The sequence below is a fragment of the Loxodonta africana genome, chromosome 5 (genome assembly GCF_030014295.1).
Source record: "Loxodonta africana isolate mLoxAfr1 chromosome 5, mLoxAfr1.hap2, whole genome shotgun sequence".
NCBI lineage: Eukaryota > Metazoa > Chordata > Mammalia > Proboscidea > Elephantidae > Loxodonta > Loxodonta africana.
Genome location: NC_087346.1, coordinates 103,853,891 through 103,869,446, shown reverse-complemented (window position 1 = coordinate 103,869,446; position 15,556 = coordinate 103,853,891). Strand labels below are relative to the sequence as shown.

At 40.0% G+C, this 15,556-nt stretch overlaps 1 protein-coding gene across 3 annotated transcripts in view; it reads left to right on the top strand.

Annotated features, from left to right (window-relative positions):
• Nucleotides 1-15,556, top strand: part of KIT (KIT proto-oncogene, receptor tyrosine kinase) — a 104,056-nt gene that overhangs the window by 83,670 nt on the left and 4,830 nt on the right. For 2 of the 3 annotated variants that reach the window (XM_064285791.1, XM_010595683.3), the window contains exons 9-19: nt 1,880-2,073; nt 3,237-3,343; nt 3,436-3,562; nt 3,844-3,948; nt 4,033-4,143; nt 5,591-5,744; nt 8,034-8,122; nt 8,774-8,901; nt 9,966-10,088; nt 14,742-14,853; nt 14,970-15,069. In XM_064285791.1, the coding sequence (XP_064141861.1) occupies nt 1,880-2,073; nt 3,237-3,343; nt 3,436-3,562; nt 3,844-3,948; nt 4,033-4,143; nt 5,591-5,744; nt 8,034-8,122; nt 8,774-8,901; nt 9,966-10,088; nt 14,742-14,853; nt 14,970-15,069 (1,350 nt within the window). The remainder of the gene's footprint in view (nt 1-1,879; nt 2,074-3,236; nt 3,344-3,435; nt 3,563-3,843; nt 3,949-4,032; nt 4,144-5,590; nt 5,745-8,033; nt 8,123-8,773; nt 8,902-9,965; nt 10,089-14,741; nt 14,854-14,969; nt 15,070-15,556) is intronic. The other variant, XM_003415883.3, reaches the window with a different exon arrangement.

Here is a 15,556-nt window from a genome sequence, read left to right as displayed (position 1 = left end):
CTTTCACATTACCTGAAGACTAAAATGGGGTCAATAATGTTGTTTTTATCCATCAAATGCTATTTTATGCTCAGGCTTTAAGAGCCCAGTTTAACATCACGATTGCATAGTCAGGCTAATAATGGAAATTTCATTTTTCATCACATAGACCTTTTCCTCACAACAAGTTAGAAGAGGTGACATAGGATTATTGTTTTCAGTGGAGTTCTAGTAGACTGCTCTCTTTGGGGAATAATAGTGAGGGTTCAAGACCCCTGGAAAGTGTGCCCACAGTGAGAACAACCTCAGTGTTACATTCATTCATTCAGCAAATATTTATGCAGTGCCAATCTTGCGCCAGGAGCCCTGGGGCACAGTGGTTGGGTGCTACAGCTGCTAACCACAAGGTCGGCAGTTTGAATCCACCAGCCACTCCTTGGAAACCCTATGGGGCAGTTCTACTCAGTTCTATAGCGTCGCTATGAGTCAGAATCATCTCGACGGCACTAGGTTTTTAACTGTGTGCCAGACACTGTTCTGGTGAATGAAACACACCTGAGTCCCTGCCTTTGTGTGTTTATATTCTAATTGGAAGAGACAGACAACAGACAAAACAAATAAGTTAGATAGCTGTTTAGTGTTAAAAGGGTCCCTGGGTGGCACAAATGGTTAAGCGCTTAGCTACTAACTGAAAGGCTGGCGGTTCAAACCCACCCAGTGACTCCGTGGGAGAAGGGTTTGATGATCTCTTTCCATATGATTACGGCCGGGGAAGCCCTATGGAGCAGTTCTTCACTGTAACATATGGGGTCACCATGAGTTGGGGGTCAAACTCAACAGTGGCAAACAATAGCAAGGATAAAAATAAAGCAAGGTAGAGGACACGAAACTGCTGGGAACATGGGAAAGGCAATTTAAAATTGGGAGTCAGGGTCTGGCACAGAGAAGGTGAGCCAAGGCAAGGATCTCCTCCAGTGGGATTGTCTTTGTTACCTGGAGTGTAACTGGGTGGTATCCCCTACGTAGAACCTTGAGCCTCACAAACCTCACTGCTGCAGTTCTGGGGGCCTGCCTTGTCCTTGTAGACTTTTCACGCTTTCATGGAGCTCCTCCATGCTGTTTGTTTTCAGCCATTCATACATCCATTCGGAGTTTGTTTATTCCAGGGGCCTACTGAGTGTCGGAGGAGGCATTGGTGGTTGATAGGTAGAATTCTGTCTTGCATGTGGGAGACCCAGCTTTGAATCTGGGCCAGTACACGTCATGCAAAACCACCACTCATCCGTCAGTGGAGGCTTGCATATGGCTATGATGCTACGAAGCAGAGCTTTCAGACTAAGATAGACTAGGAAGAAGGACCCCGTGATCTACTTCTGAAAATCAGACGATGAAAACCCTGTGGATCACGACAGTTTGATCCACAACTAATCAAGGGGATGGTACAGAATCAGGCAGTATTTCCTTGTGTTGTGCATGGGGTCGCCATGCACAACAAAGACTGACAACTAACAGCAAGAACACTGGGTGCCAAAATATGTGCCAGGCATTTTATTTAATCCATTTATTTCTTTTTCTTTCAGTAACCCTCCAGGGTAAATATTACCATCTTGATTTAACAGCTCTGAGAACTGGGCCTCATGGGATTTAAGTAACTTGTCAGAAGTCAGCAGAATATATGCTGGAGTCAGGATTCTAACCCCGATAGCTCAATTGATAGTGCTTTTCTTGCTCACTGTGCCACAGAAGTGCTCATTCATTGCCAGTCACTGACGGTTGTAAAAGGAAATTTCTACATATTATGAACCTTTAATTTAGTTTTAAAAGCATGCCAAGTTCAAGGTGTTTCCTTTACTTTTTTACTTTCCTAGAGTGAGTCAAGGTTGTTGTTTTCTTCTGCTAGGTGCTCCCCTCCTATTGTGCCAGTGGATGTGCAGATACAAAACTCATCTGTGTCACCGTTTGGAAGATTAGTGGTTCAAAGTTCCATAGATTCCAGTGCATTTAAGCACAATGGCACATTTGAGTGTAAGGCTTACAACGATGTGGGCAAGAATTCTGCCTATTTTAACTTTGCATTTAAAGGTAACAACAAAGGTATATTTCCTTTTAATCCAATTTAAGGGGATGTTGAGGCTTTGTCTGCCGTATCAATCATGATTTTAAGCCCATTCCATCATTGACCATGTCCATTTCTGGTAATATCTGCATTGCACTGCACAGTCATCAAACTCACTATGTTTCATCCTCTACTAGCTTAATAATAAATCGTATGCATTTATCAGTGTAATTTTAACCGTGCTCTTTTCTGTATTTTGTGTGTCTGTTGTGTGTAATTGTATATTTCCAGTTGCTTTTCTATTGAAAGGGGTGGAGAAAGCAAGTAGGGGAAGAGATTTACTTTATACCCAAACAGAACTAGGACTATTTTAAATTTAAAGTCAGTGTAAAAGTTCAGTTATTTAAAATGAGTGATTTTAACACATTTGCAAACACTATCAGAAAGTTAACAATGTCTTTTTATGAAGTTAGGCTAGCAAGCTTTTTTCTTTAAAATCTTTAAAATTTGAATCATGAGTGAATTGCTCTTCTAACATAAGTTCAATGGCTCTTGTGGATGAATTGATGAATTGATTTAACGTTAGAAGACAAGGAAACTGGGCATCATAGCTTTTAGGGCTCAGTGTTTTTTGTTTCTTTGAGTCGTCAAGGACTAGTGCCAAAAGTGGTGTTTTCAGTTTTTGAGTAATGAGGGAAAGAATCTTACATTGTTCTATATCATTGATTTTTTTTTTTTTTTCCCAGACAGGGCCATGAAAAGAATACTTTAAAAATGGTTTTCTTGGTTGTGAATGAAATTCATGCTTAATGTAGAAAATGTGGAAAATGCAGGAAAGCTTAAGGAAGAAAATATAAGCCAAAGGAAACTTCTTCTTAAAAGCTGTGCAAGGCAGGAATTAGATTCATGTACAACGTCCTCTCAGATGGTGTTTTTCATTGAAAAGTGGCATAAGATTATTGTTGTGCTACAGAAATCCCAAGTTCTCTCCCCTAGCAGTCTGGCTTAAAGTTATGTTTTAAATGATTCATTTGAATAAGCAGAGTAGGATGCTAACCACAGCAAGGATCTGAGATCCACACAGCTTTGCATCCTGCCATGGGCTTTGAGTTGGGAGGCGGTGAGTTTAGGGGTGAGTGGTGGTGGTGTAAATCCAGCCCTGCTAAGAGTTTGTGATTCCACACTTCTCTTTTCATTTTAGAACAAATCCAGTCCCATACCCTGTTCACACCTTTGCTGATTGGGTTTGTGATTGCAGCTGGCATGATGTGTATCATTGTGATGATTCTTACCTACAAATATTTACAGGTAACCATCTGTATGTTTCCCCCTGTGTGCTGTAATGACTGAAACATTAATCATCAAAAGGTAATAGATACCTTTCCATGTCTCTTCCCCAGAAACCCATGTATGAAGTGCAGTGGAAGGTTGTCGAGGAGATAAATGGGAACAATTATGTTTACATAGACCCAACTCAACTTCCTTATGATCACAAATGGGAGTTTCCCAGAAACAGGCTGAGTTTCGGTCAGTATGAAGCAGGGGCTTTCCACAGACCCTTTTTGTGTACCCATAACAATGACTTAGGGAGCCCCAATCACTTCCTTTGTTTTATTTCACCTAAAATAATAAGTCATTTTTTGGTGTGAAATTTCACTTCCTTTGGTAGATTTGGCATAGCATGTGTTATAGGGGACTATCTCTAGACAAAGTTGTCTCTGTTTCCTTTGTTGATTTTGAAATTATGCAATGACTCTTCGGTCTCATCACTGCCACCCCCACTTACCTTGCTGTCTTCCTGGTTAAAGGGAAAACCTTGGGTGCTGGAGCTTTTGGGAAAGTTGTTGAGGCGACTGCATACGGCTTAATTAAATCGGATGCGGCGATGACTGTGGCTGTGAAGATGCTCAAACGTAAGTTCCCGCAGGGTGCTGCGTGTGCTCAACATTGGTTTGCCAAATTTGCTTTTTGCTAAAATAAGATGTTTCTAATTTTAGCAAGTGCCCACTTAACTGAGCGAGAAGCCCTAATGTCTGAACTCAAAGTCCTGAGTTATCTCGGTAATCATATGAACATTGTGAATCTTCTCGGAGCATGCACCGTTGGAGGTAAAGCCATGGCTAAATTGCCTGTTATTATCAAAAGAGGGGAGATTTTACTATGTTTGGACAATGCTTGGTTATAAACTCCCTCGTATGATTTTTACCCAGGTTATTATTTCTTGCTAGATATGTTTTTTTTGAGAGCAGTTGTTCTTCAGGGGTGCCCCCTGGGTGGGACAAACGATTTGTGCTCAACTACTAACCTAAATGTTGGCAGTTCAAACCCACCCATTGGTATCACAGAAGAAAGGCCCAGCGAATCTGCTGCCGTAAAAATGACAGCCAAGAAAACCCTACGAAGCAGTTCTCCTCTGTCACTGGGGTCAGCATGAGTCTGAATCGACTCATTGGCAATGGGCTTGGGTTTGTTTTTTGGTAGTCTTAAAAATGTATATTTTAGTTTTATCATTGTAGGTGGGACAGCCCTGGACATACCCTAGTTATTGTCACAAATGCCACCTTGACAACATTGCTCTCTTGAATATCTCATCTAGGCTGGAGAGCTTTTCTTTCTATCTTGCAAACTTTATATATTCCTAGATCATATTTTGTCGCTCAAGGGTTAATCCTCATTTGCATACTTTAATTAAAACTAGGCCTCTAAGCCTCCCAGTGCTTAAATATATACCAAACGAGGCAAACTTTTCACTTGTGTAAAAATAAATTTCCAATTCTGAAGCATTAGTGGAACTGTCCGTCAAGCATTTGTGATGTTTGCAGAAAGCATTTTGGCCTAAAGGAACAAAGATGTGTAGGACGAGCTGTTCCTTGAGTTCTGGATAGATTCACGGGCAAGTTGACAGCTTTATATGATTTTTTTAAAACAACCCCCACTAGTGTTGCTTAACTGCATCATGAATTGTTCATGAGCACTTCCTACCTAAATTAATTAGTTGCCTGTTATCTCTGAGCTACAGCTTTAGGCATTGGTAACACGAAGGTATTTTTCCACTGGCAGCGCTCAGAACCAGGTGATGCCCTGTCATTGCAGGTTTTCACCTCATTTCCGGTCTTGTCTCAGCTGGCTGTTCCATGCGGTTGGCTTTCCCATTATGCTGCAGTTTGTGCTCTTCATCATTTCCATAATAACCTTACAGAGAGGGTGGGAAGCCCCGCTGTAAACAGGAGTGAATCACAGTGTTCTTGTAGGAAACCTGATAATAGCATAACATAGTTTGAAAGCATAACTTCTGTCTGTAAAACCAGCCATCACACCTGGCCCCAAACATTAACATCACTTAGAAATCCAGGTAAAAGGGGTTTGCTCGTTTAGCTTTACTCCACATGATGCTGCTGCTTTTTGACAAGCAGTGTTAATAGATAGGATTGTATTGGCATTAAGTAGGTTTATTCATTTAAGCTGAATTTTAGTGACCGGGAGCACCCTTGGATGCTTTTAGGGGAGGCAGAATTATCTCTACATATCACCCCTTTCTTACCTTATATGCTGCAGGACCCACCCTGGTCATTACAGAATATTGTTGCTATGGCGATCTTCTGAATTTTTTGAGACGAAAACGTGATTCATTTATTTGCGCCAAGCAGGAAGATCACGCAGAAGCAGCGCTTTATAAGAACCTTCTGCATTCAAAGGAGTCCTCGTCGTGGTAAGACTGATTTACATAAATAGTCAGCTGTTGACAGGCAGTTCATGGGGTCGTAAGGGTTTGCAATCAAGGCTGATTCTTTGAAAAATGAACTGAGGTACTCTGAGGTGCAAAATCAAAATTATTAAATCATTTAAATGTGATTAACAGTTTAGAAAGTTCAGAGAGTGTTTTTAAAGATTCAAGTAGTCTTAAACTTAAGATTTTTGCTGGAGTTTTTTTTTTTTTAATGCATCGCTGGTTTTTTTCCTCAGCTTTAGTTCTGAGTTCCATTGAGTGAGTTCTATACCTGCTTCTCTTATCGTGGATCTGTTCTCATGTGTCATTCCATTTATACTGTAGAGCTTAGTACCATGTGCATCTTTGCAGTGAGACACTGTTTATAGGGAAAATGCTAAAACCTGTCACGTTGTCACAGTACATTCCTTTAAAACACTGAACAGAATGGCAAAGAGCTCTGAAAATATCTCCACATGTAGTTTTCTCCCCATCTACCTCTGAATTATTTTTATATACCGTGCCTTTTTTTTTTTTTTTTACTCGTCATGCTATAAAAAAGCATAACTACTCTACCACGTTAAAAAAAAATTCTGTACCATATTCTCATCTCTTGTATCATTGATAACATTCAGAAATTGAATGATGTGTAAAGAGCTTCAAGTTCTTTAGGGAGAATTAGTTTGACTTACAACCAGAACAGAATTCTTTTCTGCTAAACCTTGCCCATTCCTTCTTTCCGAATGCTATTAAGATCCACCACTTAGGAAGACTTCCTAGATTTACCTGGCCCAATAATTGTCACCCTCAACCCCTTATGCTTTATATTTCCGCTGTTGTGTAGTGGATCCCTCCTCTCCTTTTTATTCATTCCGTCTCTTATGTCCTGAGATAGCAGGACCTTGTCTCCTAAGCTCTTACCACCTAGCCTTCAAGAGACCTTGGTAAATATTATGGATGGCTAATCACCTCTTAAGGAACCCTGCTGGCACAGTAGTTTGGCTGCTAACCAGTCAGCAGTTCAAATGCACTAGCAGTTCTATGGGAGAAAAGACCTGGCGATCTGCTCCTGTAAAGATTTACAGCTTAGTAAATCCTATGGGGCAATTCTACTCTGTCCTGTAGTGTAGCCATGATTTGGAATTGACTAGATGGCATACAGCAGCACTTGGCTACTCACCAAAAAGTTGGAGGATGGAACTCACCCAGCGCCTCCGCAGGAGAAAACCTGGCAAATCCTCTTCTATGAAGATAACAGCCTAGAAGATTCTATGGGGTAGTTCTACTCTGTCACATGGGGTCGCTAGGAGTCAAAAGCAACTCGATGTCACCCAAAAACAACAATAATCATTTCTTAAGGCCATTTTCTGTACCTCTGGCTAAAGTTTAAAATCCTAAGTGAAGCTTTTAATTTTTTTTTGGTTCTGTAAACTTGAGTAGTTTCAAGGTATGGTAAATACAGGACAAACTATCTTTTGTCTGTTTCTCCAAAGCATATGCTCTTTGTAAAAAGAAATGAACTACCTTGCCCTATTTCTATAATCTTGGCTCCATGTATATTTTTTAACTTTCTGAAATAATAGCCCAAATTGTTCAATCCTGTGCAGTGTTCTTTGTGCTTTGGGATTCCATATGGGATTGGAACCACCAGCATGCTCTGAAGGAGATTGTTGTCATGGTGTTTCTATGCTAATCAGAAGCAGGAAGTACTAGAAATCTTGAAGAGTCTCCAGCCAAATGTTGCAGATTCAAGAGGTCCAGATGGTTCAGAAAATCATCCAAATTATTGGTGTTTATCTGAACCAAACTTGGTTTTTTAAACCTTTTTCCATCAGTCGCTATATGTTAACAGTCTCTGCCTTCCCCCTTAACACATCTCGGAAGTCCTTGTTCTTTATCTTTCTTTCATCTTATCTCGTCTCTTGGCTAATTTAGAGAGTTGGAAGTCATGTGGGATAATGTTTTTGACTCTCTTTTTCCTGTTAGAGCCATAGTGTCAAGAAATAGGACATTTCTTACACCAGTCCTCTCTGTTACTGAACATAAAAGAGGCCATCTAATTCCTGGGATTGGATCGTACTTAATGTTGAATATTCAAAACTCATATCCTCTAGAACAAGATTTTCAAACTCTTCATTGGAACTTGACATGCTTTCTTCAAATAAAATCAACACATTGTGTAAAAAGAAAAAGGGGGTTGGTGAGGAGATTGAGCCTGCTTCATTAGTGCCTCCGGCCCATTTCCCATCCTGTTCAGTCACGACTTGGTGAATATTTCTTCTCTTCCCACAGTGACAGTACTAATGAGTACATGGACATGAAACCTGGAGTTTCTTATGTTGTCCCAACCAAAGCAGACAGAAGGAGGTCTGGGAGAATAGGTGGGTGCCTATCAAGCAATAACAGCGATTTCATTTGCAGAAGATTTAGATGGTGCAAATGGTTTGTGCTTTGACTACTAACCAAGGTTGACAGTTCAAACCCACCTAGCGGCACCAAAGTATAAAAAGGCCTGGTGATCTGCTTCCCTAAAGATTACAGCCAAGAAGACCCTGTGGAGCAGTTCTACTCTGTACCACATGGGGTTTCCATGAGTAAGAATTGATTTGATGTCAGTAGGTTTGGTTTTGGTTTTTGTAGACTGAAAACTCATTCCTAAGAGTGACCAGTTCTCCTTTATAATAGGGTCCATATTAATGGCAGTTAAGGGTTGCAAGGAGGTATTTGAGGTAAAAAAAAAAAAAAAAAAAAGCATATGTTTTTGTATCTGAGCATCGTACTACATTTATGGAGTTTTGGTATTTGTCTTGTTTGTAACTACTCCTATCTCCCAAGGATTTTGTAACCCAGTCCAGGATTGCAATATTAACTTTGTGGTTCGACACCTACGTTTCCTCCACATTGGGGTGGTGATTGGCCTGCAAGTTCACGTTAGTTCATTCATTCCCAGCCTTTTGTGTTATTGTCTCTGTCTCTTATTTTCCTCGCCTTTAAGGTTTAAAATGTTTAGAAAACCCGTCTCCTCCTGACAGGCTCATACATAGAACACGATGTGACTCCTGCCATCATGGAGGATGACGAGTTGGCTCTGGACCTTGAAGACTTGCTGAGCTTTTCCTACCAAGTAGCAAAGGGCATGGCCTTCCTTGCCTCGAAGAATGTAAGTGGGAGCGTGCCCCAGAAGAGTCCTATTTTTTTTAGATTGGAGTATTTTAGAGCCATAGTTAGAATGCAGAATGTCATTTTGAAGTGTGGTAACTAAAAGCAGAGGAAATCTAGTTTTTTCGTGTTCCAACTGCTGTCTCCTTGGTATTCCTGTTCTAATTTACAAGCTTTAAAGTACAAGCCTGTCTAAATGAGCTTTCCATGAATATTTTTCATATGCAATGAATTCATTTAAAACTTTAGGCTTTTAGGATATAGGATCTGCTCTTAGAAAACAGAGAAATAATCATTTCATCAATAAATGAAGGGGGACCATATGTAGTTGCTGTGCTTAGGTGAAGCATATACTTGGGTTTTACTGAAGTTAGACCCCAAACATTACATGTATGGTTTATGACATATGGGGAATCAGGGATTAGATAGAACAATATGCATTTGGGAAAAGGGTGGGTATGTGAAATGAAGGATGGAACCAAACAAGGAATGTGGTCTCTAGAAGAGTGAGAGGAATTCCCTAGGATATGGCACTAACAGAATAGGATGAGGCTACTGATCCTATCCTTAAGCATCAGTGGTGACATTTCCGAGCAATTACCAAACTAAAAGGGGATGTAGGGTGGCTGAAATGAAGAGCTGCTTCCTTGTGTCCCTGGAAGGTGTCAAACTGAAGTTACGAAGAAATTTTAGGGACTTTATAAGACATTCAAAGAGCTGCATGCAAAATGAAATTTCAGTTTAAAAAAAAAGTATAAGACTATAATGTGTTGTTTTCCTATGAATGAAAGCAGTCCTGAGAAGGAACAAAAAAAGCATTTATTAGGAGTCAGTTTTGAAAGTGATTATAGTAATTAGGGTCCTCACAATTGGAAACATAAAATAGGATGATTCAAGGCATAATTGTGATTTAAAAAAAAAAAAAGGTGCATAAAATAGTTTAAGGATAAAACAAAAGTATTCAATTTTTATAATATAAGCAGCACTCTAGTGTTAAAAATAGTTTTTACTCTTTAAAAGTGAAAATGAATTTAAACAGTTTTCTTTTCTCTCCTATTCTAATAGTGCATTCATAGAGACTTGGCAGCCAGAAATATCCTTCTTACTCATGGTCGAATCACAAAAATTTGTGATTTTGGTCTAGCCAGAGACATCAAGAATGACTCTAATTATGTGGTCAAAGGAAACGTGAGTACTCACTCTTTGCCTGACAATCAAGGGAAAGATTTTAAGTCTCGAGTTTTGATCAGAATTGTTTTCTATCATTTTCATAATACAGGTCCTCCCTTGAGATTTCATGTGTTTTTGCCATCAAATTAAGTGTACTTCAGCAAAATTTACATGGTATGCTGAACATTACTACAACTAACATTCCGATAATAGAATTCCTAATTCTAATTGTGTAATTATGGGGTATGTGAAGGAAACAGAAATAGCCTTAATTTCCATTATAGCCTGAGAATAGCAATGAACTCAATTTTGCTCAAGTGTAACAAATGTGGACCTGAAGGTCACAGCAGGAGAATTTATTTTGAGATTGACATGCTATGTGGGAAAGATTAAAATCTAAGGTAATATTCAGAATTAGCTGTATAGATTGTTGGATCTTATCAATAGAAAGCTATTAGATAGGCTCATAAGTAATAATTTGTTTATAGAACATAGAGATCTTTATTTCAAAGTCCTTTATTTCATTGACAGTTTTCACTGTATCCTCAGAACAAATGCTTGGCCTAGAATACAGTGTCTTCCCGTTTTAAGAGTTGGAGAAAATGAGGCATAGTGTATTTTAGTGATTTTTGTCTGTGGTGACACAGGCCAGCAAAGGCTGAAACCAGAGCCCATGATTCCCAGAGCAGCATTCCCTTAGCACAGCAGCCCTGGTGGCGTTCAGCTGCTAACTGAAGGATCGATGGCTCGAACCCACCGAGCGGCTCTGTAAAGATTACAGCCTAAGAAACTCTATGGGGCAGTTCTCTTGTGTCCTGTAGGGTTGCTGTGAGTCAGAACTGACTCAATGGCCCACAACAACAACAAGAACAATCCCTTTAGCATGGGAAACCATATAGTCTTGAATATATATTCCTGGAATGCCTATTTTCCAGACCCATTTCTACACTCTACTTGACTTTGTTTCGTATAAGCCTTGCTGGGTTCAGGTACTAACCAAAGCATGCATTTATATAAAAGCTCCTCTGAGACTAGATTTCATCATCATGAGTATTGATAAAACCAACTTCTCTGCATCCTGATGTAGTATCGGAAGGAAGAATGCAAGGTGGCTCAGTAGGCCTCTGAATACTGACAAAAGGGTGAAGGGAAAAAGGTAATGGTCTCTGGACTCAGTCTTGCTGAGTTTGAATCTCGGCTCCATCATTTAGTGGCTGTGTAATATTTGGGAAGAACACCTCTGAAACCTTGGGTTTTCTCATCTTGGGAAAAATACTGCCATCTATCTCTTAAAATGGCTGTCAGGATTAAATGAGTTGATATATGTCAAGTGCTTAGAACAGTCCCTGGCACATTACAGCTAACATGTGTATGACATTATTATTCTTACTATTTTTTATAGATGTCTTATTTGAATTTTAAATAATCATGGCAATGGTTATACCCCAAATTCTTAATGGCTTGTTATTGCTTAGGAATCTTAGTTGGAACTTGCTAGGGTGAGTTAGGCCCACCAAGCTCCTAGATTGTGAACTTCAGCTCAGGTCAGCTGAACGAACCAATCAGACGATACTTTCCCCAAGGCAACTGGATAAGGAGAATTTATTGGACAAGTATACAACAAGGAAACTTACCCATGTTAAAAAAAAAAAAAAACCCATGTTACTGCCCCAAAATTTACATGGGGTACTGATTTGAGGCCTTGAGTCAGGCTATCTGAAAGTTCTTCTCTTCTGCATGGCTTCTTAGTCATTTTAATGCCATGATCCCTTTCATAGTATGGTGAAGCCTATGGATCCCTTGTCAGAATACGGTTTTAAACGCATCAAGTAAAATACATAGCAATTCAAAGGAAACCAGTTAAATTGAAATACGGCTATCAAAATATTAAAAAGTAAATTTGTGATATAGCAATAAATGTGCTTCCCCCCACCCCATGAGCATAATTTATTTATTTATGAACATTTTATTGTGCTCTAGGTGAAAGTTTACAGGTCAAATTAGTTTCCCGTTAAATAATTTATACACAAATTTTTCTACGCATTCATTGCAATCCTCAAAATGTGTCTGTGCTTTCTACCCTGGGTTCCCTGTTTCCATTGGTCTGATTTTCCTGCCTTCTCATCTTTGCTTTCGGGCAAAGCTCCTCATGGGTGTTATTGTTTGTTTTATTCTGCAATATTGAATAAGAGTGGTGATAAGAGGCATCCCTGTCTGGCTCCCATTCTCAAGGGGAATGCTTTCAGTCTTGAATAATGTTTGCTGTTGGTTTTGTATATATGCCCCTAGTTATGTTGAGGAATTTGCCTTCTATTCCTATTTTGGTGAGTTTTTATCAGGAACGGGTGTTGGACTTTATCAAATGCCTTCTCTGTATTGATTGAGATGATCACGTGATTCTTTTCCTTTGTTTTATTTATGTGGTGGATTATGTTGATTCGTTTTTCTGCTATCGAGGTCTCCTTGCATATCTGGGATGAATCTTACTTGGTCGTGATGTATTATTTTTTTTGGTATGTTGCTGAATTCTGCTGGCTAGAATTTTATTGAAAATTATTCATGAGGAAACCCTGGTGGCATAGTGGTTAAGTGCTATGGCTGCTAACCAGAAGGTCAGCAGTTCTAAACCGCCAGGTGCTCCTCGGAAACTCTATGGGGCAGTTCTGCTCTGTCCTGTGGGGTCGCTATCAGTCAAATCAACTCGACAGCAGTGGGTTATATTCGTGAGGGCTATTGGTCTTGGTCTTAAGTTTCTTTTTAAGCAGTGTCTTTGCCTGGCTTTGGTATCAGGGTTATTCTGGGTTCATAGAATGAATTTGGGAGTGTTCCTTCCTTTTCTGTGTTTTGGAGTAGTTTGAGTAGTATTGGTGTCAGCTCTTCTCTGAATGTTTAGTAGAATTCTCCAGTGAAGCCATCCAGGCCAGGGCTTTTGTTGTTGTTGTTGTTTTTCAGAGTTTTTTTTTTTTTTTAATGGCTTCTTCAATCTCTTCTTTTGTCATCAGTCTGTTCAGATTTTCTACTTCAGTTTATGTTAGTTTAGGTAGGTACATTTGCTTTTTTATCACACAGAATAACAGAGTCTAACTGTGCTTCTAAAAACTTACCATAATATCAAATTTGGTAGGTTTTTGTGTCTACTAAAATAACTTTGAAGACTAGAGAAATTATTTTCACAGTTTTCAATCCCAAATGAATTAAAGGACCAAAAAACCCAAACCAAACCCACTGCTGTTGAGTCAATTCTGATTAGGCAATTTAGCTTATTACGGCACAGGAGGACCCAGGAATCCAGATTATCTGTAAAAGGAATTGTCACGGAAAGTTTAGCTCAACCTTAGTGGAAAGTCAGGATGTGAGGTTGAGCTGTTGAATGAAAGCTTTGTCGTGGCCACTCACCACCTCAGAATACTCATTATCATCATAAATAACTCCTGTCTATTGAGTGTTTGCTTATGCTAGGTGCTTTTTCAGATATTAGTGAGCCAGGCAATACTGTGTGAAGCACTCTCACTCACATTATCTCATTTAACCCATAAAACAATTCATGAAATTGGAGGTATTTTTTGTTTTACTGAAGCTTAATTACAAATATTGAAGGGACTTTTCCAATGTATTAGTAAGAATAGTTTAGTTTGCATGTGATCAAGCCAGACCAGTTGCCATTCAGTCGATTCTGACTTACAGCAACCCCATGTGTGTCAGAGTAGAAATGCACTCCATAGGGTTTTCAGTGGTTTGTTTTTGTAAGTAGATTGTCAAGCTTTTCTCCCAAGGAGCCTCTGGGCAGACTTCAACCTCCTACCTTTCAGCTAATAGCTGAGCACGTTAAACATTTGCACCACCCAGGGACTCCTTGCATGTGAAAGCAACCTCTAAATAAAGGTAGAACTCTAAGGGCAACAGGCCAGGGCTGGCGTAGAGGTCCCATGAAGTATTCAGGGCTGGTGGAGAGGTCCTGTGAAGTACTCAGGGCTGGAGTAGCGGTCCCATGAAGTACTCAGGGCTGGTGGAGAGGTCTCATGAAGTACTCAGGGACCAGTTCCTTTCACCTTTCCAGTTCTTACCATTTCTGGGTTATAGCCATCATGGTCCAAGATGGCCACTAGGTATCCTGTCATATCCAGAAGGCAGAATAGAGGAAGGGACACAGAAGAAAGAACGCAAGGGGCACATGCCAACTGTATTTGCAGAAGGTTTTCCTAAAGCTGCCATATTTCACTTACAGTTTAGTGGCCCAAAATGAGTTAATGGCCACACTTGGCCACAAAGAAGGCTGGGAAATGTAATCTTTACTGAGGGTGGTTATGTGTCTATTATTAAGGAACAAGGGGGATACTGCCATTCAGTAGCAACTAACAAATCTCTGCTTTACTCAAAGCCAGTGGTGGAGCCAGGATTACAACCCCTGTCTATGTGTCTCTGAAGTCTGTGCTCTTAACCACCATGCTATACTCACTCAATGTCCCCATCTTTATGGAGATAATATAATTCTAAGCCAGTTATTCAGAGGTGGTTGGGATTATTTGCAGTCACAGAGTTAAAAGGTCTTTGTGAGATGGTGGTCAAACTCCCGCCCCTGTGTCTCATCAAGAGCAACATCTATAAGTATTTTCTATTCAGTAGTTGAGCTTCTTAATTAACACTGTCAAATCTTTTGTGCTCCCATTACAGGCTCGACTCCCTGTGAAGTGGATGGCCCCGGAAAGCATTTTCAACTGTGTGTACACATTTGAAAGTGATGTCTGGTCCTATGGGATTTTCCTGTGGGAGCTGTTCTCCTTAGGTAAAATGATCCTCGCCATAGGCACCTTGATTAGACTCAGAGCATCATTTTGAGGGTTTTAGCAGAGTCCTGCTTGCTTGTGGTTAAAACAGATTCGCACTCTGTTTGTGCCTCAGGAAGCAGCCCCTACCCTGGGATGCCAGTCGATTCTAAGTTCTACAAGATGATCAAGGAAGGTTTCCGGATGTTCAGTCCCGAGCATGCACCTGCTGAAATGTAAGGGCTCAGAAGCTTTTCCTTCAGATAATATTTCCCCTTTCATTTTTCTTTTTAAAGACAGATGTTGAGGGTTTGCACTAGAACAATTTCAAATGTCATCTGGCTCCTTTTTATAACACACCCTGGTCAAATGTCATTTCTGTAGATTATTTTCATGATCTCTTGTCACCAAAAACACAGAAGACTTCAGTGGCATCTCATGTATACCAGGACCAGTTGCTGTTGAGTCCGCCTTGACTCACGGGGAACCCCCATGTGTGTCAGAGTAGAACTGTGCTCTGTAGGGTTTTCAATGGCTGATTTTTTGGAAGTAGATTGCCAGACCTTTCTTTTGAGGCACACTTGGGTAGACTCAAGGCTCCAACCTTTCCGTTAATAGCTGAGCACTTTAACTGTTTCCATTTCATATGTACATGTATTTTATTTTATGTGCATGTCATTCAGTATGTCCATTTGCACAGCCCTGGAGTTATTATTTCAATTG